Source organism: Mesoplodon bidens, assembly GCF_964165515.1.
Source record: "Mesoplodon bidens genome assembly, chromosome: 9".
Lineage (NCBI taxonomy): Eukaryota > Metazoa > Chordata > Mammalia > Artiodactyla > Ziphiidae > Mesoplodon > Mesoplodon bidens.
In genome coordinates this window covers 95,415,803-95,442,139 of record NC_138166.1, presented here as the reverse complement: position 1 = coordinate 95,442,139, position 26,337 = coordinate 95,415,803, and the positions used below count along the sequence as shown (strand labels likewise).

At 57.5% G+C, this 26,337-nt stretch overlaps 2 protein-coding genes across 4 annotated transcripts; one reads left to right on the top strand and one right to left on the bottom strand.

The window, feature by feature from the left end:
- Positions 1-242: 242 nt before the first annotated feature.
- EPHA1 (EPH receptor A1) lies at positions 243-15,314 on the top strand. Of its 2 annotated transcripts, none has more exons than XM_081244533.1 (18): positions 243-387; positions 1,422-1,489; positions 5,697-5,978; positions 6,972-7,380; positions 7,844-7,999; positions 8,323-8,667; positions 8,792-8,919; positions 9,164-9,314; positions 9,785-9,881; positions 10,114-10,181; positions 10,988-11,113; positions 11,978-12,163; positions 12,321-12,382; positions 12,502-12,708; positions 12,898-13,047; positions 13,310-13,503; positions 14,872-15,006; positions 15,090-15,314. In XM_081244533.1, exons 1-18 carry the CDS (start codon positions 306-308, stop codon positions 15,166-15,168), a joined length of 2,925 nt encoding a protein of 974 aa, XP_081100659.1. In that variant the 5' UTR covers positions 243-305; the 3' UTR covers positions 15,169-15,314. The 2 variants fall into 2 exon arrangements, with proteins under 2 accessions (XP_081100659.1, XP_081100658.1); XM_081244532.1 differs by having other exon boundaries at positions 14,851-15,006.
- A 193-nt stretch (positions 15,315-15,507) lies between these two features.
- ZYX (zyxin) lies at positions 15,508-25,401 on the bottom strand. Of its 2 annotated transcripts, none has more exons than XM_081244713.1 (10): positions 25,313-25,401; positions 24,239-24,452; positions 23,556-23,755; positions 23,322-23,414; positions 22,682-23,206; positions 18,339-18,459; positions 18,027-18,196; positions 17,703-17,881; positions 16,671-16,791; positions 15,508-16,088 (listed from the first exon to the last, which is right to left on the bottom strand). In XM_081244713.1, exons 2-10 carry the CDS (start codon positions 24,438-24,440, stop codon positions 15,984-15,986), a joined length of 1,716 nt encoding a protein of 571 aa, XP_081100839.1. In that variant the 5' UTR covers positions 24,441-24,452; positions 25,313-25,401; the 3' UTR covers positions 15,508-15,983. The 2 variants fall into 2 exon arrangements, with proteins under 2 accessions (XP_081100839.1, XP_081100838.1); XM_081244712.1 differs by lacking the exon at positions 25,313-25,401 and adding an exon at positions 24,583-24,701.
- Positions 25,402-26,337: the final 936 nt, after the last annotated feature.

The following is a 26,337-nucleotide window of genomic DNA, read 5'->3' as shown; positions in this document are numbered from 1 at the left end:
ATCAAGACAGGGTTGGGTTTAGGGTCAGAATTAGCACTGGGTGAGTCAATTCCCAATCCCACCCACTAGGCGGCGCCCGCAGTCTCATTCCGGTCAAGACGCCTCCGCTTTTTGAAGTTTATTACCTGTTTTACAAGTTTCCTTCCTGCCCTACTGTCCCTTTAAGAAGGTGATCCAGGTGAGGCCTGGACTCCGCCCCGGGCTCTGGCCCCGCCCCCCGCCCCTGCCCGGCCGGCCCGGCTCGCCCACTCCTCGCACCCAGGCCCAGCCGTCCGGGCCTCGGTCCCAGGTTCCGGCCCCGCGCCATGGAGCGGCGCTGGCCCCTGGGGCTCGGGCTGCTGCTGCTTCTCTGCGCCCCGCTGCCCCCGGGGGCGCGCGCCATGGAAGGTACCGACCCCCGCCCCGCCCCTCCCCCTCCTCCTGGAGTCGGCATTCCTGAGGAGGCCCTCTCCAAGAGCCCCTCTCCAGCGCTCTTGTTTTGCCCGGCTGCCAGGCGATCGACTGGCCAGGCCAGTCTTTGGTCTTTAACCCCAAACAGCCGCTTTCCCGGGTCAGTCACCCCCGCCCCTGCTGGCCAGCAGTTTTCTCCTGGGGATGGGGAGTGAGTTTCTGGCGGAAGCAGCGTCCAGACCTCCTACCCCAGCAATGGTGGGGACCCCTCATTCCCAGGGAGCCCCGGCCTCAGGCGCCCAACCCAGAGATCTGAACCCTCTGAAGTCAGAAGTGGAAGTCGCTTTATGCCAACTTAGGCTGGGGGACAGAGGGGCCTCCCGCTGGGGGATGGGTTAGGACTCGGGAGGCAGGGGCTCCTGGACGCAGGGGTCAAGCCTTCCATGTGGACACTTGCATGCTCTCTAACCCTACTACCCCCGCTTCCTGGACTCTCCGCTGTGTCTCTACCCCCAGTCCACACCCCCGATCAGGGGCAAGGCAGGCCCTTTGCCAGGGAGAGGGAGCCTCTGCACCCAGGACCCCCCTCCAAAGTCCCCTGTCCACACCCAGCCCACTCATGACCCCCAGAGGCTGAGCTCCTCTCTCGCCCATCCACCCTTCCAGTTCTGCGGCTGATGGGTCCCCCAGGCTGCACCAGCCCCGCGGAGTGCGAGGCTGGCTGCCCGTCCTCTCTGGGGCTGCTCTTCCTGACGCTTCCTGCGTTGACTTTGGTCAAAGGTCCAGCCCTTCAACCCTTGCCCCACTCTGCTTTCCTCCCTTCACACCCGGGAGGAAGACAGACTAATCATCGTAGCCCCTTCACTCCTCCTTCCTGGGCCGGTTTCCTCCCCTAAATCTCAGGAACTCACAGCTGTTAACAGGATGCTGAAGCCTTGGGGCTGGGGGACCCAGGAAGAGGAATGTGGGTTGCACGTGTGCGGGGGCCTTCTCCCCCAGAGCTGACAGGCCCCCTTTCTCTCCACCTTCAGTCACTCTGATGGATACTAGCAAGGCACAGGGAGAGCTGGGCTGGCTGCTGGATCCCCCAGACGATGGGGTAAGTGTCAGGGGAGGGAAGGACCTAGGGTGGCACAAGGCTGAAGGCCAGTGTGAAGTGGGGCGATGAGGTGGGTGGAGGAACATAGAAAAGAGCAGGAAAAACTGGAAGCGTCTCCTCTGTGAGGGGGAGGGGAGGGGAGGTGAGTCAGAGCCTCCTGAATGTGTGGAGCCTTGTGTGGGGGGGTGTCAGGCTTCACCCCATGGGGACCCATTCAAAGCCTGGCTGCTCCTCTCCCTGCCCCAGCGAGGGAGGGCTGAATACTTGTGAGGACCCCGGGGGAAGATGAGAGTGACACCTCCTGGGAAGAGAATGGACCATCCCTGGGATGGTTGAGAGCTGAGACCCAAACATAGAAGAGTGTCCTCAATCTGAGGTCTGTCCATCCCAATGGAGTTTCATAGACAGGTTTCAGGGGGTCTGGGAACCCCATAAAAGAGTATTCGAAGTTGTGTAGCTGTATGTGGACTTTTTTTTTTTTTTTCTGGAGAAGAGAGCCAGAATTTTCATCAAATTCTTCAAAGGGTCTTTGACTCTCCCAGAGTTAAAAGCTGCCCCATTAGAGGTCCCTCAGCCCTTGACACCTCCTCCGCCTTCCCCAGCCCAGGCACACCATGCATTTCAAGCCCCTTCCCTCCTTGGATATTCCGAAGACCCAGTGAGCAGAGGTAGGATCTTGTGAGTCCCATAGAGCACCTTTCTGTCACTCAGCAGAGCTGGCCCTGGAAACACAGGAGCCTCCAGACTCTGGCCTCAGGCCTCTTCCCTCTGGTCCCAGACCCTGTTCTCTGGGTGTTCCCTTTTCTCTTTCCTACTCCAGGAGGAATCCAGCCTGTATTTCTGGGGTTGGGGTTACTTGCTTTCTTTCCCTTGGAGTCCTAGGGCCCTGGCTCCATTCTTGACTCTCCCATGGAGTGGCCTGTAATTGGAATGAATAGACTAAACCATAATGTATCCTACAGGAGGGGCTGCTCAGAAAATCCTGGATTAGGCCAGCTCTGATAGGCACCTCATCTCATAAAGCGGCTAATCACTCCACAGTGAGGGCTGCAGGTCCATCTGCTGGCTCCCACAGGCCTCCCCTGCCACCCCACCCAAATAACTCTTCCCTAATTGGGCTGGAGTGGAAGCAAGGCCCCTTTTGCAGCTCAGGCTAAACAGCTTTGTACTAGGAAGGCAAGGAGACAGCACCAGTCACATTCCCACTGTCTGCCTTGTCCCCCCCACCCCTCCCCATCTTTTCAAAACATACACACACACACACACACACACATTCAGATTCACGCTCCCCAGAATGTACCCATGTAGCAGCCAGCAGCCAGAGTGATAATTGAAAGGATCCTTGTTGCTGATCCTGGGCAGCTGCTTCTCCCCCATCTGTCACTGCTGGAACTAGGGGAGGCGAGTTATAGCTGGGAACATCTGCTGCTCCTGGTCCAGCTGCAGCCCTGGTGGTCTAGCTAATGAGCTGCGCATGAACCCCCACCACCTTTCCACCTGACCTCCACCCCAAGCCTTCCACTCTGGCTTCCCCGTCACAGCTGCTTCCTAAGAACAGGCTCTAGGTGCCTTCTGTCATTGCAGCCTGGACACCCCTTGTCTGATCTTTGAACTCCCTAACGTACTACAAAAATACGTGCCTCACAGCAACATATACTTCTGGCCCTGCCCCCATGCCACCCCAGACTTTAGTTAATGGTGCTTTTTCTCGCCTTTTCCCAAAGCTGCGAGTAGCAATGAAAACCCTTGGGAAAGTGAACTTTCTATGGGCCTCAGTCTCTTCTTTATAAAATAAGGGGGTTGCAACCAAAATATCAATGGAATATTTTATAGAACTTGAGAGCTTCTTAAATTCATCTGGCAGAGAATATACTTAAGAATGTCTGAGAATTCTTTTGAAAAAAGAATAATGAAATAGGAAACTTGTCCTACCAGATATCAGAAGGTACCATACAGTACATCAATTATAATTAAAACATTTGGCATTGCACGAGAATATTCAGGTCAATGGAACAGAATAGAAAGTCCCCAAACAAACCCGCATATTTGAGATTTTAGTATGTGATAACATTGGAATTGCAAATCAATGTGGAAAGTATAGACTAGTCAAAAAACTGACAATTTGGTGTCCATAATTTTTTTTTTAAAAGGAAGAAGGTAAAGTTACATCTTCACTCTCTACATACAAGAAAATTAATTCTAGGAAGATTAAAGTCTTAACCTAAAAACCAAACCTAAAAGAATGTTAGGAGAAATATAGAAGATCTTTATAAGTTTGGGATGGGAGAGCTTCCCAAGCAAAATACACAACACAAAAAGGAAAGAAGATAAATGGTATTATGTAAAAATTTTAAAAGTATGTCAACATCACAGACATCATTTGCAAAATTAAATGGCATGATGGAGAAAATATATGAAATATGCATTTCAAGCAAATGATTAATGTCTATAATTAAAAAAAAATCATCCAAATGAACACTCAGAAGATAGCAGTAGAATATCAGGCAAAGTTATAAATACATAACTGCATAAAAATACAAGTAGACAATGAACAAAAGAGAAATGCACAACCTCCTCCTCAAAGAAAGGTAAATTAAAATGGCCAGAAGCTGTTTTATCCATAAGATTGCCTAAAGTAAAAAGCTCATTAATATCCAGTGTTGATGAGGTTTTGAGAAGATGCGCCCTCCTGCATTGTGAAAGTGTAAATTGATAAAGCCTTTGTGGAGGACAATTTGGCAGTATCTTCTTATAAAATTTTTACTATATTTATCCTTTGATTCAGCAGGTATACAGAAATCTTACAGGAATCTGTACATGTTTACTTAAAAAGTAAAAAAATCACTAGAAGTTACTTAAATGTCCAACAAAAGATGAATGATTAAATAGGTTATGGTACACCCATACAGTGGGATACTATTTTATGGATTGCTAAAAAAAATTAGGTAGATCCATATACTCTTGTGGACATCTTTCAAAGACTTTTTATTCGTTAAAAAAAAAAAAGTAGGGCTTCCCTGGTGGCGCAGTGGTTGAGCGTCTGCCTGCCGATGCAGGGGACACGGGTTCGTGCCCCGGTCCGGGAAGATCCCACATGCCGCAGAGCGGCTAGGCCCGTGAGCAGTGGCTGCTGAGCGTGCGCATCTGGAGCCTGTGCTCCGCAATGGGAGAGGCCACAACAGTGAGAGGCCCGCGTACCGCAAAAAAAAAAAAAAAAGAAAAAAAAAGAAAGTTATAGAATAACACTTGTATATTTTTTTAAATTATGTTAAAAACACACGCACACGAAAAAAAACATTCAAAGGTTTCTCTAGAGGCACTGAGAATGATCTGGAAAGTTTTACTCCAAGTTGTTAAGAATGGGTGGATGGATGGGAGGACTTTCGCTTCTTGTTATATGTAAGTTTTTATTCTTTGACTTTTTGTAATAAGCACATACAGGCATAATGATTAAGAGCATAAACTCTGGAACTTAGAGTGTCTGGGCGCACCTCCCAGCTCCTCCTCTTAATAGCCGGTGCCTTGGGCCATATGTCCTTTAACCTCACTGTGACTCAGTTTCCTCATCGAAAGTGCTTAGAATAGTGACTGGCCCATGGTAAGCGCTACATTAGTGCTGGCCGTTATTATTATTAAGATTAAATGTGAAAAGTTAAGGAGTCTGGTCTGGATGGTATCTAGGGGTCCAGCCAACTCGTTCCGTTGTTGATTTTGATAGTGGCTGTAACTGGAAGGAATTTTGTAGAGAGTGAGATTCCCTCATACAGAAGAGTTTTATGCTTGTTCTCACCCTCCAAAGGTCAGAGACCTTAATGTTAAATGCAGTCTCCTCGTCTCTGAACAAATAGGCAGAAAGTGTTTGTGCATGAGCTTTTGCTACAAATATCTGCCTTTGGGGTACCTGACAGCTCTGCTGATGGTAAAAATGGTGCTCATACTCTTGCAGTTGGAGTGGGCTCATTGAAGTGTCCAGAGCTGGCCAGGGTTCTCAAGGGGGTGTTGTCTTGCTCATGCTATATCCAAATAAATCTCCGACCCTAAACATTTAACCTACGATCCTGGGGCCGGGGGGTGGGGAGAGGGCAGGACAAGTAGTGTGAACCTGGGCAGCTCTGACACCAGCTTCCTCGCCATCCATTCTGGAAAGTGAGCATTTGGGGAACAGGTGATGATGGCTTGGAGGCTGACGCTCGTTTTCCTCTCGCAGTGGAGTGAGGTGCAGCAGATACTGAACGGGACACCACTGTACATGTACCAGGACTGCCCAGTGCAAGAAAGCAGAGACACTGACCACTGGCTTCGCTCCAATTGGATCTACCGGGGGGAGGAGGCCTCGCGTGTCCACGTGGAGCTGCAGTTCACCGTGCGGGACTGCAAGAGTTTCCCCGGGGAAGCTGGGCCTCTGGGCTGCAAAGAGACCTTCAACCTCCTGTACATGGAGAGCGACCAGGATGTGGGCATTCAGCTCCGGCGGCCCCTGTTCCAGAAGGTGCTTCAATGCTTCAGGGCCATTTCAGCCCTGACACTGATCCTTGCCCCACTCCCTTCCATGACCCCGTTCCGCTCAGAAAAAGAGAAGGTGGCAGAAACAGGAAGAGAGCGTAGGTGTGGAGTAGTAGAAAGAATGTGGGACTAGAAACCAGAAGGTCTGGATTTGAGCACCTTTTCAGCGGCGTCCCGACACGGGGCGTGTCACTTAACCTCTCTGAGCTGTTTTTCCTTGTCTTAAAGTAGTGATAATAATATTTTATTATTAATAGTATGACTGCCAGCCTCATCTATTTGAGAGGCTTTTACAAGCATCCACTGAGATGAGAGCATGGCATGGTGGAGGCAGGGGAGAGGTATTTGGACTTTTTCCGTCCATGCTCACTACATTCGTGTGTGACACACGCCCATGAGTATCCCTAGAGTTGTGTAGGAAGACAGTTCTCTGCAGGCTACTTTTTAATCCCTTCCCTTTCTTTCCTACTCAAGAAAACATACTGGAATGCAAAAGAGAAGGGAACATATTATTATAGGATGTACTCTCATTTTTTTCCAAAGAGCAGCTGTTGTAAAGTTTGTTATTAGTAATAAATGAATGATGACACACTTTATAACTGATCACCTCGTTGGCCCTGAGGTTGGGAACACCTCTGAATAGTGGAAATTATCTGGGCTGTAGCATCCCACAGCTGGGTTCCAATCCCAGCCCCACCATGTAGTAGCTGTATCGTCTCGTCCGAGGTCTTCAACTTCTCTTAGCCTTAGTTTCTTCATCTGTCAAATGAGGGAGGTGATGCTTCCCACCTCGTAGGATTATTGCACGGACTCAACAGTGTAATGCACATAAAAATGCTTGGCTCGGTAGCTCCCGTGTAATCAGCCCTCTGTTTATGCCTGCGTAAACTGCAAAGCATTAAGCAAACAGTCGTTTCTATTACGTGGGAATGAAGCACGACTTTGCCATTTTTCCCTCTTCCCCACGCCTTCTTCCCAGGTAACCACAGTGGCTGCAGACCAGAGCTTCACCATTCGAGACCTTGCATCTGGAGCCGTGAAACTGAACGTGGAGCGCCGCTCCTTGGGCCACCTGACCCGCCGAGGCCTCTACCTCGCTTTCCACAACCCGGGTGCCTGTGTGGCCCTGGTGTCTGTCCGGGTCTTCTACCAGCACTGCCCTGAGACTGTGCACGGCTTGGCCCAATTCCCCGACACTCTCCCTGGACCAGGCGGGTTGGCCGAAGTGGCAGGGACCTGCCTGCCCCACGCCCACGTCACCCCTGGCCCCTTGGGTGCACCCCGCATGCACTGCAGCCCCGACGGCCAGTGGTTGGTGCCAGTGGGGCGGTGCCAATGTGAGCCTGGCTACGAGGAAGGCGGTGGTGGCGGTGTCAAGGGCTGCCTTGGTAAGGAGACTCGAAGAGGTGGTGAGAACCTGGAGGGACCACTCGGGGGAGGGTCTACCGGGTGCCAAGGGAAGGAAGGAAGCCGACGCTCCATCTCAGTGATTTTTTTTTTTTTTTTTTTTTTTTCCGGTACGCGGGCCTCTCATTGTTGTGGCCTCTCCCGTTGCGGAGCACAGGCTCCGGACGCGCAGGCTCAGCGGCCATGGCTCATGGGCCCAGCCGCTCCGCGGCATGTGGGATCTTCCTGGACCGGGGCACGAACCCGTGTCCCCTGCATCGGCAGGCGGACTCTCAACCACTGCGCCACCAGGGAAGCCCCATCTCAGTGATTTTTAAACGGAGTGTCCCAAGGCCCTAGGGAGACACACGCAGGGGTGTTCCCAGCGCAAGCGATTTGTGGGAGGGGTGTGATTCTCCCAGTAAAACACTGGACAACCTTGGCTCTGTGTCATTCTCTCTCCAGCCTGCCCGAAAGGCTCCTACAGGGCTGATGTGGACACGCCCAGTTGTCTCAAGTGCCCCCAGCACAGCACAGCCGAGTCTGAAGGGACCACCGTGTGCACCTGCGAGAGCGGGCACTACCGCGTCCCTGGGGAGGGCCCCGCCACAGCGTGCACGCGTGAGTCCGGGGCCGGGGCCTGGCCGCCCGTGACGAGGTGCAGGACCTTGGCTAAACCCGTGTTGGGGTCTGAGCTTTCCAGAGCCTGTCAGATGTCGGGGACCATCCAGGGTGCCGGCCACTTAAAGCCCCCAACGCGCACCGCTGCTCTCCCTGGAGGAACGCAGAGATGTGGTTAAGCTACCTTTTCCCCGCTAGGAATCGAATCTCTCTGGGCAGAGGCCGCGGAGGACTTGGAGGATCGGGGTTGGGAGAAGGCTAGGGGCCAGCAGCTCCGGTGAGGGCCACGCTGCTTCCTACTGATGGCCTGTCTTCTCCCACAGGCCCCCCCTCAGTCCCCCGAAACCTGAGCTTCTCTGTTTCGGGGACTCAGCTCTCCCTGCGCTGGGAGCCCCCAGTAGACCTGGGGGGACGTGAGGATGTCAGATACGACGTGGGGTGTTCTCAGTGTCGGGAAGCAGCGCTGGACGGGGAGCCCTGCCAGCCCTGCGGGGGAAACGTGCGTTTCTCCCCGGGGCCCAGTGGGCTCACCACGGCCGCCGTGTGCGTGGATGGTCTCGAGCCCGACGCCAACTACACCTTTAACGTTGAAGCCCAGAACGGAGTGTCGGAGCTGGGTGCCTCCAAGCCCGCCAGCGCCTCGCTCAGCATCAGCATGGGGCATGCAGGTGAGGGGTCTGCGGGGCCAGCAGGGCCTGGAGGAGACCAGAGGGCACAGGACCCCAGGGACAAATTGATGAGCAGGAAGCAAGGAGAGGCTTCTTAAGTGACTTCCTCCCTCTGGACTCGCAGAGACCCTGTCAGGCTTGTCCCTGAGGCTGGTGAGGAAGGCGCCCCGGCAGCTGGAGCTGACCTGGGCGGGGTCCCAGCCTCGCAGCCCCGGGGGGAACCTCAGCTACGAGCTGCACGTGCTGCACCAGGTGAGCTCACGGCGGAGCACCCCCGCCGTCCGTGCCCGGGCACAGCCCAGCGGTGCTCGCCTGGGGCGCTGGATGGGAGAAAGCTGCCCGCCGTGAACCGTGTGGCCTTCTCAGGACAGAGCCCTCTGAAGAGCCCTACCCTGATCGCTCCACAACCACCCCTCTCGCGTGCTCCCAGGACTGCCCCTCTCCTCCACCAGGTCTGGTTTGGCACGGCCCAGGTAACACGAGTCCCCATCCACAGGATGAAGAACGGTACCAGATGGTTCTAGAGCCCCGGGTCTTGCTGACTGAACTGCAGCCAGACACCACGTACACCGTCAGAGTCCGGATGATGACCCCTCTGGGCCCTGGCCCCTTCTCCCCTGACCATGAGTTTCGGACCAGCCCACCAGGTGGGTGGGTTACTCTGTGTCCTGTCCCAAACACACATGCGACTGTCATCCCCCTGAGGTTTCTCAGACCCTGTTCCAGTCAGTGATCTTCCTTCCTCGTCTACACACACACACACACACACACACACACACACACACACAGAAGCTGCCTGGGCAGATAGCCCCGTGCAGAGTCACACCACACCTCCTCCTAGACACACATTCTGATGCTGTATGCCGCCAGCCAGCATCCTGTCCAGTCTCCTAACCCCTCAGGTTAGTGTCCATTGGCAGACAGAGCAAGCTGGTGCTCCCTGGGTGGGGCCCTTTCCGCAGGCTCTCTCACCCACACTCACACCCATCTCCCTGGTTGGGGAATGCACACCCAAAGCCACCGAGAGACCGCCCCCCCCCACCGTGTGCCCTGCCAGCCTCCATCATCCCTGTGGGCTCTGAGCACCCCCAGACTTCTTCACCCCACTTGCCTATAGCTTCCAGGGTCGTGACTGGAGGAGAGATCGTGGCCATCATCTTTGGGCTGCTGCTGGGTGTAGCTCTGCTTCTCGGAATGCTTGTCTTCCGTTCCAGGTGCTGTTCCTGCTCCCCGTCCCCCACCCCCGCTTCCACCACCCTGGGTCCCTTTGCCCTGGCAGAAGCTCCTGGATGCAGCCCAACAGCCCTCCCGTCCCCTAGTACCAAAGTGTCCCCGCACCACCCGCTCCCCACCCCTTGCTATGTCTGGGGAAATCTCAGCTGCAGCACGTTTGGGCCCCGGAGGTGGTCCTGGGCCCCTGAAGAACCTGGTCCCCAACCCTCACAGGAAAGCTCAGCGGCGACGGCACCAGAGGCGGCAGAGGCAGCGTGATCGTGTCGCTGACGGGGACAGAGGTGAGCCAGGAGCGCCTGTGTGTTCACACGTGTGTGTTGGGAGGCGCCACTGGAACGGGACCAAAGGACCCACATTTGCTAGGACAACTCTGGGGGCACAGGTGGGCTCTCTCGTCCCCAGGGCTCTTGTGTTTTGTTACTTAATTAACTTCGGTTAATTAACTTCGTACTGACAGTCCCCCAGAGGCTCTGTGCAATCGCCCGTTAGCTGTTGGTGCCACTGCACCGACACCTGGGCTCCAGGCAAGCCATCCTCATGCTCCCTGGCTGGGTCTGTGGGCTGAGGCTGGCTGGGAGGGCGATTGCCCGCAGGCTCCCTGAAGCCCTCCCAGGCATGTGGGCTTCCTGCTGGTCACCTCATTAGGTGCCCCACAAAAGGGGGAGTCTAGGGGCCATCCAAGTAACAGAGCGGGAGCGAGGCTTGTCTGGGAATGTGAACGAGCAGTGAGTGACCGGAGGAGTATGGTGAGCAGCGGGGAGGAGGGAGGCAAGGAATTAGGGTCAATGAGCCGTGGGACGATTGGGTAACATGAGGCCGTGAACACGCTTTCGGGTCTGGGTTCCGGCCCCCTGCTGTGGGCCCTGGATGGTGAGGACACATGAGCTTTGCGTGTAGACAGCAGGAGGAATGGCTGGGCTATGCAGACGTCGTTGCTGAGGATAGAGACTGTCTTTCACTTCAGCCAGGACAGGACTCCTCGGGGAACAGAAGAATGAACACTGGGGTCTGCCGGCCCCTCCCTCCCCCTCCCCCCAGTACTCCTGAGCCCTGGAGTCGGGCTGAGCCCTCCTTGTTCTCCCCGCAGAGGACAAGCTGTGGCTGAAGCCTTACGTGGACCTCCAGGCATATGAGGACCCTGCCCAGGGAGCCCTGGACTTCACCCAGGAGCTCAATCCGGCCTGGCTGGCTGTGGACACCGTCATAGGGGAAGGTGAGCCCTGTGGTCCCCTCTGTCCGTGTGGCAGCACAGAGTGGCCAGCAGGCCCCTTCCTTCCGGCCCTTCCCCGTGGAGCCCAGCCGGCCTCTCCTCTGGCCCAAGAGCTCCCAGATGAGTTTCCTCCCTGCTGTACCCCGTGTCCTGCAACCACTGTGTTCATGTTTTAACCCCCTTATCAGGTGTCCTGGAGCAGCTCCCGCCTCCTGCACCATCTGCTTTTGTGGTTCTGGAATTTCTGATAAAGAGCGTTAAACACATCATCTTTGTCAGGAGAGGGGTCGCTGTGCCCAGGCTCAGGCTATTCTCAGATGGTTCCCAAACATGGGACGGATTCAGAGGCTCCCTAGCCCCACATTCCACCCCACCAGGGGCCCAGTGTCCTTGGGCTGCCCCGATCCCTTGGGTCACCAGGGAAAATGGATCTGAACAGAGAACAAAGCTCAGCAGTGTCTTGGCTGATTGTGTGGCCAAGTGACCGGGGGAGCTTGCGGAAGAGAGGCGGCCGTGGTCAGCCTCCCCGGTCGCTTCTGTACTGGCCCTGACCAGCCTGTCCTTCGTGAACACAACCCAGCCCCACTGCACGACCCCCACTCATCCAGCACCTCCTGAGTATCAGAACTCTGCTAACTGGGGAGACAGGGCCGAACAGTTTGCAAAGCTGCGCTCCTGTTCCAGACTCCCGGCCCCTGGCCCTGGGAAGTACAGCCAAGCCCTTGTCTCAGGGAGGAAGGTACACCACGTTTCTGATCCTCTGGTCCAGAGAAGAAAAGGGAACTGGAGGACTGGAGATATCGCTGCCTGTCCCCCTGGGGAGCCTGACAATGCATCTGGCCATGAGCCTGTTTTCTTTCCACCCAGGAGAGTTTGGGGAAGTATATCGAGGGTCCCTGAGAATCCCCAGCCAGGGTGCCAAGACTGTGGCCATTAAGACCTTGAAAGACACATCTCCCGATGGCCAGTGGTGGAACTTCCTTCGAGAGGCAACTATCATGGGCCAGTTCAACCACCCGCACATTCTGCACCTGGAAGGCGTTGTCACGAAGAGTACGAGGGGTGGTGCCCAAGGGCATGCAGGGAGGGAGTGGTAGAGGAGGGGTGAGACCACCGGAAGTGGAGGGAGATGCGCTGTCAGAGGCAGGAAGTCTGGTTCTGGGTGGAGACGGGGTGGAGGCTGCTGTGTGATGTGTGCTTTGTGTCTCAGGAAAGCCCATCATGATCATCACGGAGTTTATGCAGAATGGAGCCCTGGATGCCTTCCTGAGGGTAAGGAGGGCGGAGGACCAGCTTGGAAGGGGGATGAGCCACGGAGCCCTGGGCATTGGCTCTGGGTCCAGGAAGAGGAGACCCAGCCCATCCTCTAACTTTCCCACTCCCTGCTGCAGGAGCAGGAGGACCAGCTGGTCCCTGGGCAGCTGGTGGCCATGCTGCAGGGCATAGCATCTGGCATGAATTACCTCAGTGACCACAGTTATGTCCACCGGGACCTGGCCGCGAGGAACATCTTGGTGAGTCAGAACCTGTGCTGCAAGGTGTCTGACTTTGGCCTGACCCGCCTCCTGGACAACTTTGATGGCACCTATGAAACCCAGGTTAGAGCCTTGTACTTATCACATACACATTCTCACACACACACACACACACACACTTACATGCCGTACGTACGTACGTACAGTCAGTATGTACAGAGTACGCGATGCATGCTCATGTGGACACAGTAACGTCCCCTGCCCTTCTGTGCCCTGAAACACATCAGCCCTCTACCCCACGTGCCCTGTTAGGGAGGAAAGATCCCCATCCGTTGGACGGCCCCCGAAGCCATTGCCCACCGGATCTTCACCACGGCCAGCGACGTGTGGAGCTTTGGGATCGTCATGTGGGAGGTGCTCAGCTTTGGGGACAAGCCCTATGGGGAGATGAGCAATCAGGAGGTGAGCCCAGGTGCTTCTCACACATCTCATCCCCCCGCCCCAAATCCTCCATGGCCCTTTCCTGCAAATAGCCTCATTTCTTCTTTCTGACCCACAGTTTGTCTGCATTCCTATCCACTCTCGTCCCCTTCACCTCACGCCCTGTTGTCTTGATTATAGCCATCCTGGTCAGGGGGTCTAGAGGCTCCACTGCAACGATCTTGTGTGAACAGAGCTTCCTCATGGCCTGCCGGGTTAGCTTCTCACCCTCTTCCTCGCTCAGGTAATGAAGAGCATTGAGGATGGGTACCGGCTGCCCCCGCCCGTGGACTGCCCTGCCCGCCTCTATGAACTCATGAAGAACTGCTGGGCCTATGACTGTACCCGTCGGCCCCCCTTCCACCAGCTGAAGGCACAGCTGGAGAATCTGCATGCCAACCCCCACTCCCTGCGAACCATTGCCAACTTTGATCCCAGGTAACCACCCTGGGGAGGGCAGATCTAGGAGAATGGAAATGGACATTTGGCCACATCCAGCAAGCGCTGGGCCTGTGGAGCTCCCGACAGAGTCAGGCATAGGAGGCAGCCCCAAATCTGCACCTTTGGGAAGACAGCGCTCTGATGGAGGAGATGCGGTGTCTCGCCCTTGATAGCTCTGGTTTGATGGAAGATAGGAAGCAAACACACTAAGATGCAAAGTACATATAAGCAGCTGCCAACCTGATACCTGCTCCAGGGAGCTCGGTCACTTAGAATGGGGTAGGGAAGACAGAGAAACCAACAAGAGCCAGACAGGGGATGCGTGTCGTGACTGAGAGGGGCAACCTTGTGGAATTCTGGGAAGGCGCCCAGATCCTGCAGCCAGCAAGGGTTGGGGAGCTGAGGGCATGCCAATTGCAAATAGTGCAGGGTGCAGAGAAGTTTGGACTTTATCCTGAGCCTAGAGAACTACTGACCAATTTTTTAAAACTGTCCACGGGAGGGACATGATCATTGCATTTTACCAAAAACATTGCCAGAATATGGAGAATCAACTGTTTGCAGGGGGTAAGATGGGAGAGACGGGCAAGGCTTCAAATGCTTTATCGGGTAAACCAGCCCTGGCGTGCTGGCCTCTGTATCAAACCACCATATATAACCTTGTTCTGGGAGAAAATGTGCTCCAAGTTCCAACTTTTGAAGCTATCTTTTGGAGCACAACTCCCTTATACACTGGAGACCGCATGTGCTAATCTTTCTGGAATGTTGGATATTTTTCCCCCAGCAGATTTACTTTACTAATGGTTTTTGGCTCTGGCTGGCTTTAGGACAGGAACACTCATTGTATTGTGGGTGTCAGAGTGCAAGAATAACAGCCAAGGTTGGAGGTGGCAAGCAGGGGGCTGCTCCCAGAACTCGGGGGGCCACCCTGAAAAAAGCCGAGACCACACTGGCCGTCCAGGGCCTCTGCTCACCTCGTCTTCCTGCTTCCTCTCAGTTGGGATAGTTGATACTTCATGTCTTTACTGGCTCCCATCAGTTGCCCAAAGCTGGCCACTGCAGTGCAGATGGGCTCGTGGTACCTTCCGTTTGGACCTCCAAGGCTGCCGCTTGCCCCGGGTCTGTCAGTGCAGCAGGATTGTCAGCCTGCCCGGTGCTGTTGCCAGGAAACCGGCCAGGAAATGGGTTCACTGACAATGGCCAGGCTAATCCACAAAGTCTAGATAATCTCTGTGCTCAGACACCCAACTTGAATGCTGCCTGCAGATGCACAGAGGCAGAGCCCCCGTTTCAGGAAAGCCCTGCATCCCCCTGCGTGTGACTGAGGTAGCCCATGTCCCACAGGGTGACCCTTCGCTTGCCCAGCTTGAGTGGCTCGGATGGGATCCCCTACCGGAGCGTGGCTGAATGGCTGGAGTCCATCCGAATGAAACGCTACATCCTGCGCTTCCACTCCGCCGGGCTGGACACCATGGAGTGTGTGCTGGATCTGACGGCTGAGTGAGGACCCTGGGGGCCCGGGCAGGGGAGGGCTGCTGGGGTCTGAGGCCCAAGACTCACCGATTCCCTCTCCTTGCCCACAGGGACCTGGCGCAGATGGGGATCACACTGCTGGCACACCAGAAGCGCATTCTTTGCAGTATTCAGGGGTTCAAGGACTGAGCCTTCCCCTCACCCACCCTGTCCTCAGGGAGCAAGCATGGGACCATGGTCCCTTGACCTGCCAGACGTAGGACTTCGGTGCTGCTCCTGTCCACCCTTCCTTGAGGAACTGCCTCTGGAGCCAGGAGGCCTATTGTTTTAAAAGGGGCGGGGGGGTAAAAGTAAAAAGATACTTGTGGGAGTTGGGGGAGGGTTTAATATATATTATATACATATACATATATATTTTTGTTAATAAACAGAAACTGAATTTTCAACTTTACCCCAGGGTTTCTATCCCTCTCTCTCCTCCATCTCACCCTCGAGGGCTGTAGGCACAAAAGAGTCAACTACTAAGAATTCTGGAAAACATCTTTTATTTGTAGCTGTAGCCACAACCTGGCAGCACAGGGGTGGGTGGGAACGTCCAGGCTGGTGAGCCCAGCCCAGCCTCCCAGCAGGTCAGGGCGTTTCCCGGCCCTCGGCAAGCAGAATAAGAGGCTGCTCGAGGGCCGAGGGCCGAGGGCATTGGTGCAGCAGTGAAAGCAGCAGCGCTCAGTCTGGTGCCCCCTCAGGTGGGGAACCTAGACGATGGTGGGTGGTCCCTGCAGGATCAGGGAGGACTGGACCCCAGGGCTGGGACTCTGCAGCCCTAGGCCATGTTGGGTGGGGCCCTGAATCAGGGCACAAGGGATACTGGGGTGGGGTCTGGTATGGAGGGAGGGGCTCGACATCAAAAACTAACTGTGGGGAGGGTGAAGGGGGGAGGTGTTCTCATTGTGGGTGGTCGGCTAATGGGGAATGGATTTGCAGTCAAGAAGGGTGCCAGTCCTCGCTCAGGTCTGGGCTCTGGCGGTGTGGCATTTCCGGCAGAGCACGTGGCCATCCAAGGGGAAGCAGCCGTTGTCGTCCGCCTCAATGGACAGTGGCTTCCCACAATCCTGGGAGAAGGAAAAAGAGCACACTGGTGGGGAGGCCCCTAAGCACCCCACCTCCCCTCTTTAAATTAGGAAGGCCAGATGCTTCATGGCTCAGCCAGGCCCTCGTTGTCTGTGTCTCCCAAATCACAGCCACCTCCATTCCTATCCCCGCCTCCATCACCACACTTTCACTGTTGTCCCCTAGGACTCTCCCCAGGAGGACGGGCAGTGGGTAGAGCCGCTTCCGAGGCGCCCACCCCAATAAAGGATGTGCGGCCTCTCCCACCTGTCTCACCTCTATTCTGACTCTGCTTTAACCTCACTGAGACCCCCAGCCCTACCAAAACAAAACAACACGCTTCCCTCCCATCGGCCGGTCCCCTTTCTTGGTCTATCGGAAACTCAGTGACCTCACAGAGGGCCCACACCCCGCTGTCCTGGAGTGACGGGGAAGCATCTCTGCTGGGCGGGCGTGGATGCCGCCACTGTCCACCCTCAAAACTGCAGCAATGATTCCCTCCAGGGCCTGGCGCTGTCCATTGCTCACCTGGTGAGCAGCGTCCCACCACCTCCCATCCCCAGGGGGCCGGAGTGATGGCCAACCTCACACTTGTAGCACTTCATATGGAAGTTCTTGTCCAGAGCGACCACACGCACGGTCTCCTCTCGGCCAGGCTCGGGCATGATGGGCTCTGTGCAGACGGAGCACCTGGGGGCATACTGCCTGCGGGGCAGAGAGCCGGGTGCGAGTCAGAATGGGGGCGAGGGGCACCGGCGCTGCCCCCAAGAGCGCAGGGAAATGAGATGGCACACTTCTTTGCCCGCCTTGCCTCACATCTCTAGGTCGAAGAGGCTCAACAGAAAGGCCTAAGACTGGCCACCGTAACTGGCCCTCATCAGGGGAACTGCCCACCTCTCCCGTCACCCTCCCGAAGCACCATCAGCTCCAGGAACCTCTGCCACCAGGTCCTTACCCCCTGCCATACCCACCCTGCAGCTCCTGCAGAAAGCACCCCCAGAGGACCCCATACCTGGGACCCCATACCTGGAACCCTGCCCCTCGCCTACCCCGCACCACGTGGCTGCCTCTGCCCAACTGCTGAGGGGCACAGAGAGGTGTGACGTTCTGGCCACCCAAGGTGAAGCCCTGAAACGTACGCCTCCCACACACTCAGAGGTGGGAATCCGAGTCTGCAGCGCCCCTGCTCCCGCCCTTAGCTGCATCATGGCATTCTGCCAGTGGCCTGAGCAAGTAGCCACCTTGTAAACACTGTTTCTAAGGGGAAACCCGAGTTCCAAACAGCTGATCTCCAAAGGAACTTTTAGAATCCAGCCTGTGTGTGAGATGAAGTCACTCCAGCACTCAGTGCTGAATGCAAGACCACACCCAAAATAAAGAGAGCCATGGGCCGGGGGAAAGGGACAAGCCAGCAGCAAGACTTGCTATCCAGGCCAAAGGCCGCTGGACAGCTCAGTCCATAAGAACTGGTCTCTGCTGTCTACAGACAGGATGTGGGGACAGAAAGCAAGTCCAGGGGTTTGGAGTTGTCTTGGGGTCAGGGGGCAGCCTGGCTCCCAGAAATATGGGAGCTGGCGCCCAGAGAAGAGCCCGGCGGGGGGGTGGAGGGTCCTCACCTGTGGTAGTCGGGGACGCAGTGGGGCCGGTTGGCCGGGTCCACGATGAAGGCGGTGCCCTCAAGGGGGCAGGCGCAGACCACACAGGTGAAGCACTGCGGGTGGTAGGCCTTGCCTGTGGCCCTCAGCATGCGGTCAGTGATGGGCTGCCCACAGGCGTTGCACTTCTCCAGGGTGTCCTGAGGAGTCAGCAGCAGGAGGTTGGCAGGGAGCTGGCACCCACAGGCCAGCTGCCAGAGCACGTCTGCCCCCCGCTCGCCCCCCGCCCACCCCACCCCCACCCAGGGCTGAGCCCCGGGTGTCCCCAGCCCGACCCTGACTCACAGTATAGCAGCCCTCACAGTACGGCGCCCCCTCCAGGCTGTAGAACTGCTGTCCCTGCAGCCGCTGCTCACACTGATGGCAGGTAAAGCAGGCGATGTGGAACAGCTGCCCCAGAGCTCGCACCGCGGGTTGAGCACGTGCCAGGGGCTGGTGACACCGACCACAGGACTCTGGGGAAGCCGCAGAGATGGAAGTGAATGGGACGAAGGGCGTGAAGCTTGCAGGGGCTGAGCTGGCCTGGGCAGGGAGTGGAACCACAGACAGCGGGAAGCACGGGAACGGAGACGTCCCTGCGGGCGGGCGGGGGCTCACCGCTGGCCGTCACGTTCTGCCTCTGAGGATGCTCCATGTCCTGCATCAGCTGCTGCGTCAGCTGCTCCAGCTCCTCTACCTCTTTCAGGGTCAAGGTTCCTGGGGCCCCCGAGGAGCGCACCTGCAACCCCAACACTTTCCTCACACTCTCTGAAGGGTCACGCCCTCCAAGAACCCGCCCCAGAGGGCTCCCCCACTTTCTTCCAAAAAGGACTAACTCCCCTCCCGTTTCCCAGATACTCAAGTTGGCTGGACCCAAAAGGCTGCTCATCCTCCCCGCCCACCCCCCGAGGCCCAGCACCACACAGGGAAGGGGAAGGGGACGACACTTCCCCCAGCTTTGCCCGGAGCCCCTGGGCGGTCACAGGCAGGCCAGAAGGACTGAGCGGACGGAGGCCACGCACACAGCAGCGCAGGTCACCGAAGCACTGAACACACCAGGCCACGCGTCAACTCCACAGAGCATGCTGGGACACGGCCCCCGTGAAGAGACCGGCACGCGACGGCGTGTGCACCCACGCGCGCGCACACACCTACCCGTCCCGCCGGCTGCCCAGCAGCCCCTGTCAGCGTGAGGATACAACACAGGCGGGAGGCAGGTTAAACCCCAGGGCTGTCTGCAGGAGCCCAGCCCCCAGCTCCCACGAAGAGGTCCTGGGGTCCCTCCTTAGAGGGGGTTCCTGGACCACCTGACCCCGGTCCCTTCCCAGTAGGCCTCAGAGAAGGGCCACTCTCTAGGCCAGCCCAGCCCTCCTGTTAGGGGATCCTGAGACAGCTGGAGACTGGGGGTGGGGGTGAGGTTAGGGGGGCAGTGCCAGGAACCCTGAGATCTCCCGGGAGGAGGCGCTGCAGGGGCTGTCTGGCCTGTAGCAGCATTTCCAGGACACGGTGCCAGGGGAATGCTGGGTGGGTCTCCGTTACTAAGTCCACCCGGGACCAAGGCCCCCGATACTGAATGCTCTACCTGCCCATGCCTTCACCCGCCTGCCACCCGGAACTCAAAGCCTCCCTGCACCCTCCTCCTGTGGCCACCTTCCCCTCAGCCCTGGCTCTACCACCCTCACACCTGCCTGCATCCAGAGTTGCATCCTCCCGGGGAAGCACAGATCCATTGATGCTCCAGCTCTCAGCCATTTTCCCCACGGACTCCTGCTACCTCCTGCCCGTAACTGACTGTGTAAGTCCCCTGTAAGCCCCCTCTTCTATGTAAGCGTCACCTTTTCCTCTCCCAGTCATCCCTTCCTGGCATCTCGGGGACAGACAAAGAGGACACAGCCAGCCCTTTGTCTCTGGTGCCACTTAAATGCCTCTTCCATTCTTTAGTATGAACTATTCAGACATCAGCCCTCCTTGGGTACCCACGCTCCCCCACGACACACTCAAATCCAGCCACTGTTTTCCCTCTCTGCCTGCGAGCACCGATGTCCCAGCTTCAACAGGCATGGCACTCAGACCTCTGCAACTCCAACAGCTCCAAACGTCCCTCCAGCTCAGGCACCTTCCACCATGGGACAGCCTGGACCTGAGATTTATTGGTCTCTGCCTCCAAGACCCTGGGCTTGACCTCCCAACCATCACCTCCTCCCCCTTTTCCCATCCACACGTACTGAACGAACCTGCTCAGAAAGGCTTTGGTTTCTCTGACTCCCAACCCTCTCCACGTGCCTTCTGCATCCAGCCATTCTGGCTTGCCTCCCCTGAAGCCCAGCCCCTCGACCATCGACTCCTACAAGGCTCTCATGGCCACTCCTGCCACCTTCAGCCACCACCGCTTATCTGATCCAATCTCAACCCTGGGTCACGCCACCACCCGCTTCCTGCTTCTGCCTCCCAACTGCAGAAAGTAGGTGGAGAGATCCCTGAATGCTGCAGAGGGAGTTCACCAAACACGGCAGCGCCCTCCGGCCCTCCAGCCTCAGCTCGGCTGCCTGGTATTTGGCTCCTGTGGGTTCCCAGTCGCCTTCCCCACAGCAGCTGTTCCAAACCCTTCCATCTCCTCCAGCCCCCAACTGCGTCGTCGTCGCGCCCTGGCTCTCACGGATGACCTCACCTCCTACGTGACTGAGGAGCTGGGAGCTGGCCCGCTCGAGCTCCCTCTCCACGCAAGACTGCGGCCACACCTGCGGCCACACCGTCCAGGGTCTCTGGGCTGGGAAAGCCCTGGGGGCGGGGCGGTCACCAGCAGCGCTCTCCTCCCCGCTCTCAGGCAGAACCCCTCTTCCACGGGCTTCTTCCCCCTGGTTCCCACCCATACCTGAACCCTCCTCCCCTAATGTCAGAGACAGACAGACAGACAGACAGACAGACAGACACACACACACACACACACGCGCGCGCGCGCCTTCCTCTTCCTGCCAACCTCTGAGAACCAGGCCACTCTGGCAACTGCCTTTTCTCACCATCCACTCACTGCTCAACTGTGTCCCCATCACAGGACATAGCTTCCGAGTCATCCAATCTCTGGCCTCATTTCAGTCCTCATCCTCCTCCGACCCCCACTGAAGAGCTCCTCGGACATCACTCTTCGCTGAGATGCCACCTGATCTGTGACTCTCCTCCTGCCATTCTTCCCCCTGGTCCAAGGTTCTTCCCAGGGACCCGGCCCCTCCTGTGTAAGTGTCCCCGGGGCTTCAGTATCACCACATACAACCACTGCACATAGGCGCACCTCAAGCCCAGGCCCTCTCCTGCCACCCATCCCCCGTTTCTAACTGAATGACAGTTGCAGCTGAAAGAAGGTCCTCCTGGAACCTGTTGCTCAACAGGCTGACAGCTGGACCCGCCTCTTCCGGTCCACACCATTTCCCCTTCTGGACTTCTCTATTTTGTCAGCAACACTATCATTCCCCAACACACCAGGGCTTTTTTTATTTTATTTTTTTAACCCCTCTCCCTCCTCTCGCAACTGTGTCAGTTACTGAGCCTGGAGGCTCTTCCTCTGTAAAAGCTCTCCTCTCCGGACCTTATTTTTCATTTCCACTAATGTTACTGTCGCCCGGGAGGGAATCCCCACACGTCGCTGACCTCCTGCGTCTAGTCCACACCTCTGCTGGAAAAACTTTCCCAAAAGCTTCCAAAAGCACGGCTGTCACCAGACCTCCCCACCCAGGCACACACCACCTCAAAAATCATTACTGCCTCTCCAGGACCCACAGGCTCCCTGGGTGCGCTATTTCATTTCCTTCCCACTATGCGCCCTCCCACCTCTCTAAGCATGGCTCTATAATTTCCCCACAGGGACCTTCCACTTTCTATCCTCCAGACACCCCTGGTGTATCTGTGCCCTTGAGTTTTGCTCATGCTGTTCCCACCCGAATGCTCGTCCCTCTCCTCTCTGGATTCTTAATTCCCACTATCCTTCAAGGCACACGAGCACCATGATGCCTTTCCCTAACTTCCCAGACTCAACGTTGACTCCCTGTTTGGAGTTCCTGTAACATAGGATTCTGCAAAACTCATTGGCACTTGGCATCTCTTCCTACCCTGTGCCTGTACACAGACATCCATGCTGTCAGTTAACTCCGTGGCTGGTTGGACTAGATAGGTGACTGGCAGGGTCCCTTCAACCCAGAAGATCAGTCTCCTGCACTGGAAGGCATGAATGGCCAGGCAGGAATGATAACTGTTCTGCTTTGGGCGTTCATGTGCTGGATACAGACCCACAGCACTTTCCACACTTTAGCTCACTTAATCTTCCACACTTTAGCTCACTTAATCTTCCCAACCATTGTAAGGATGGATAGTGAACTGAGGCTCAAAGTTCACCTAACTTGCCTGGGGTCTTGTGAGCCACAATTCTATTCCAGGTCCACTGACGCCCTCGGGCTCAACCCTTTTGCGATCTCTTCCCTCCCCAGTACAGAGCACAGTGCCTGGCACTGAGCAGAAGCTGGCTGGCTCAGCCAGTGTTTACCAGTGACTCTTATCACCAGATGGGCCCTCGAGCAGTGAAAGCGCTCAGAGGAGCAGAGATTAACTCAAGACTCCAAGAAGGGGGAAGATGTGAAGTTGGACTGGTGATGATCTCATCCTTCCTCTTTAACTTTCTGGGGCAGGGCGCAAGGGAAGGTCAACCAAATCCTCCTCCTAACTCAGAGCCTGTGTGCTCTCCCCCACCCCCCCACCCCCCGGGCCCCACCCAGCCCCAGACCCTGCCAGGCTCTCCTCCAGAAGTGCTTTCTCTTGCCATTGTCCCACCATTTCAACCCCAGAGGCTGAAAACTATCCCACCACCCCACGCCCACCCCACTTTCCAGGACCACCTTCCTCCTCATTCTCGGACTCCTGACTTAGCCCTGCCCCCAGCCCCCTGGTGTCAGCCTGGTCTTCCCACCCTCCCTCACCTGGTTTTGGTTTTGAGCCGGTGGGGGCACTGGGTGCTGCTTCTCCTGCACTTGGGGCTTCTCCTTCTGCTGAGCATAGGTGAAGCTGGGGGGCTGAGGGGAGCCTGTGCCAGTGGAAGAGGGAGCTTCAGGGGGCCCCAACTTCTGAGTGGGCTGTGACCCGGGTCCACCTGGAGCTCCAGGGCTGAACTTGGAAGCCACAGGAGTAAACTTGGGAGTCACTGGAGAAAACTTAGGGGCTGGAGATGGGGCAGGGGGACCTCGGGGCTGGGTGTTAGCCAAAGGCACAGGCTGGGGCTGGGGCTGGACATGGAGCTGGACCTGAGGCTGGGCCTGGGCCTGGGCCTGGGGCTGGGACTGCACGTGGAATTGTGTCTGGCTCTGAGGCTGAGCCTGCGACAGAGGCTGGGAGCTAGCAGGGGACTTCCAGGGAGGCAGGGGTGCTGTGCCCCCAGCTGCAGGCTTAGAACTGGACTTGGAAATGAATGGAGTGGTGACCGGTGGGAGTACATATCCAGATGACACCTGCAAGGGAAGGCAGAGGGGAGAGAGAAGTGCCTTAGAGAGGCTACTGCCCTCCATAACTCCATTCCCACGCCCTTCCTCCCTGCCCTGCCTTTCCTACTCTCCTGCCCCTTACCCGGGCTTTGAAGGGATCATTCTTGGTCATGTCATCCAGCAACGAAGACAGAGAGTCGATCTCCAGATCAATACTGCTCACCTTCTCCCTGGGCTAGAGGGTCAGGGGTCAGAGCACCCATCCCAGTTCTCCACTGCCACCCCACCCCCCATGAGGGCAGAGATGTGGGGAGGTCAGCGGAGAGGACCTTTCCTTGGGGTGTCCACTGTAGCTGCCTCTCCCAGGCCTCCATACCTGTGGTGGGAGCTGTATGGGGGCCTCAGGCCCTCCCTCCTCCACTAGCGGAGGCGGTGGGGAAGGGAAGATCTCCTCCTCCAAAGGCGCAGGGGGAAACGGTTCCTCGATCGGGGGAGGGGGAGGGGGGAAGGCACCTCCCAGAGCGCCCTCGGCGTCGTCGGCCTCCCCAAGCACGGGAGGAGGCGGTAAGGGAAAGTCTGGTGTTGGAAGGAGAGAGAGGGCAGTCAGCAGGGACCCCTCTACGCTTCCTTCAAGTTCCCTTCCTTGAAGCAGCAGCTCTAATCCCTAACCCAATAGCTCTCTGGAGGGTCCTAGAGCGTACGGGAAGTCAACGGGGTGGGGGGCTGGGCGCAGGACGCCCTGGGAGCACTGGGTCAGGAAAGGCCGGGGCTCAGCCGAGGAGTGGTACATCTCCCATTACACTACGGAAAACGGACCCAGAGGGGAAGATTGGTGCCCCACATTCCCGCCTCCCACCCCCAGGCGGGAGACCTGGAACAGTCCCAGGAGCCCTGGCCACCAGCCATGAGCTCCACGATGAGGTAAGAACATCTGCTCGGGACTCGGTGGCTGCGCCCAGCCCCCTCCGCTGCGACCTCTCCAGACATCCCCAAATTCCTGAAACCACTCCCCCCAGGCCGGCGCCCGCCGAGGTCCAGCCCCCAAGCTCGGCCACATACCTTCCGGGGGCGGCGGGGGAATCTCGCCCACGCGGCCCATCTGTGCGCGTTGGGCCCCAGCGGCCGAGGGAGGCTCGCTGTCCCCGGGCCGGAAAGGATTCACTTTGGGCTTTGGGGCCACCACCGGGCCGAACTTCTTCTGCGGGGCGTAAAAAACTGGAGCCGAGACGGAGATCGCGCGAGGCGGGCGGGGGGCCGCCATGGCCAGGCCGTGCTGCGTGGGGTGGGTGGCCGGGTTACGCAGCGCCGAGCCGGGCAGAGGACCCCCTCGCCGGCCCGGCTCCCCCCTGCGCCCCCGACCCCCGACCCCGTGGGCGGCCGCGGAGCGGCTCCACGCGCCTCACCGCGGGCCGGAGCGTGCGCGCCGCGTCTCGGGTGGCCGCCTCGCAGCCGGGTCCGCGGACTCTGCGTCCCGGTCCCGAGCTGCCTCCAGCCCGGCGGGGAGGGACGCGGGAAGAGGGAGGGAGGGAGAGGGCGGGGAGAGAGCGGCGCCGAGACCATACAAGGAGCGGCCCGGGGAGGGGGCGGGGAGAGGCAGGGAGGGCGGACGGGGCAGGAAACTCCCCCAGGAAGGGGCCCTGATCCTGCCCCGCGGCCGGAGGCTTCAGCAAGGTCCTCCCGCCCCCGCTCCCCCCGCCCCCGCCGCCCCGGCCGGGCACGGACCGCCCTCCCCAAACACAGGCCTCTGATGTCATTTCCTGACTTGACCCCCTCCACACTCCGGCGGGTGCCCGAGATCTGACTCACGGTCCCCACTCCGGGCTACGCCGGCGGAGGTCGGGCGGGGGCCCCAGAGGTGCCCAAGCAGCCCGGTGGCGCCTCCGCCCCGGCCCAGCCCCCTCCTCTCCGGGCCTGCAGTTACCTGCCTCCGCCACCTCCAGTGGCTCCTCCGCCTTCCCAGCCAGCCGCCAGCCCCGCGCCCCAAATCCCCTCCGGGTCAGCCCAGACAGGAGGGACTGGGCTGGAACTGGGCTCCTAGGTGGACGGGGATGGTGAGTGGGGGGCGTCCTCCCCGCCTACGGACCCCTAGGCCCTCTGTGCCCTGGGGCAGGAGTGGGCGGTGTGAGCACGAACCTCAAGGATCCTTTGGGGGATCCTAACTTCAAATCCTGGGCAGCTACTTAAGGCTTCGAGGAATTCGCATCACCCGCGACCCGCCTGCGGATCGGTTAAACATTGCAGGAGGGAGAGTCGCGGCGGGTGGGGCCAGGCAATGGAGGTGGGAGGGCGGGGCGGAGCGGAGGCGAGAGCGGCCAGCGCGCTTGGGGCCGGGGAGAACGGACGTGGGCGCTGGCTGCACGTCTGCGCCGGTCCTTTTTCGCCCACCATGACCCACCCCTCGAGGAGGCGGTGCGCGGCCGGGCGGCCCTCGGGGGATTCGGAGACTGCGCTCGGTGGAGCCCCCCATTGGTCCGACCGGATTCCTCAGCCTTCTTGTGCCCTAGGTCACAGGAAAGGGACAAACCTGGGTTCGTTCTTTCTTTCTCTTGTCTTTGTTTTAATTGAACATGGAAACTTACCGAATTGCCTCCTGAATTATTCCACACTCACTACCTACAAACTATGGATTCACATGGCCTTTTGGCTTGTAAGTCCAGCGTATCACCCTCAGACGCTTCCTTTTCTCTCACTCTGTACTGCCAGACTTCACTGCCATCTAAGGCAGTCCCCTCGTGCACACTCTACTCAGTATTTCCAGTCCCTGGCCTTCCAAATTGGCTCCATCCTACGGTCAACCAGCATCTGCGCTACGCTTTAGAGATTGTCCAGACTCACCCCTTATATTTACCATGAGAACACAGGCTGGGAACTTAAGAGATGGGCCCAGGGTCATGCCCAGTAAGCTGCAGGATCTAGACTAGAACTGGGTCTCTTTGAGGGCTCTGATGTCACAGCTCATTCCTCTCCACCCTGGTGTCAGGTGAAGCAACCCTGGGTACAGGAGGGCAGCGTGAGGTCAGGGGGGGAGAGACCCAGCCGGAGTGCCCAAACTAAGGGACAAGTCTCTTTGTTCTCTCCGCATCATTTTCTCCATGTATAAAAGAGTGATGATATTTAATCCATGTACCTTATTGAATTATATAACGAAATAAATGCAA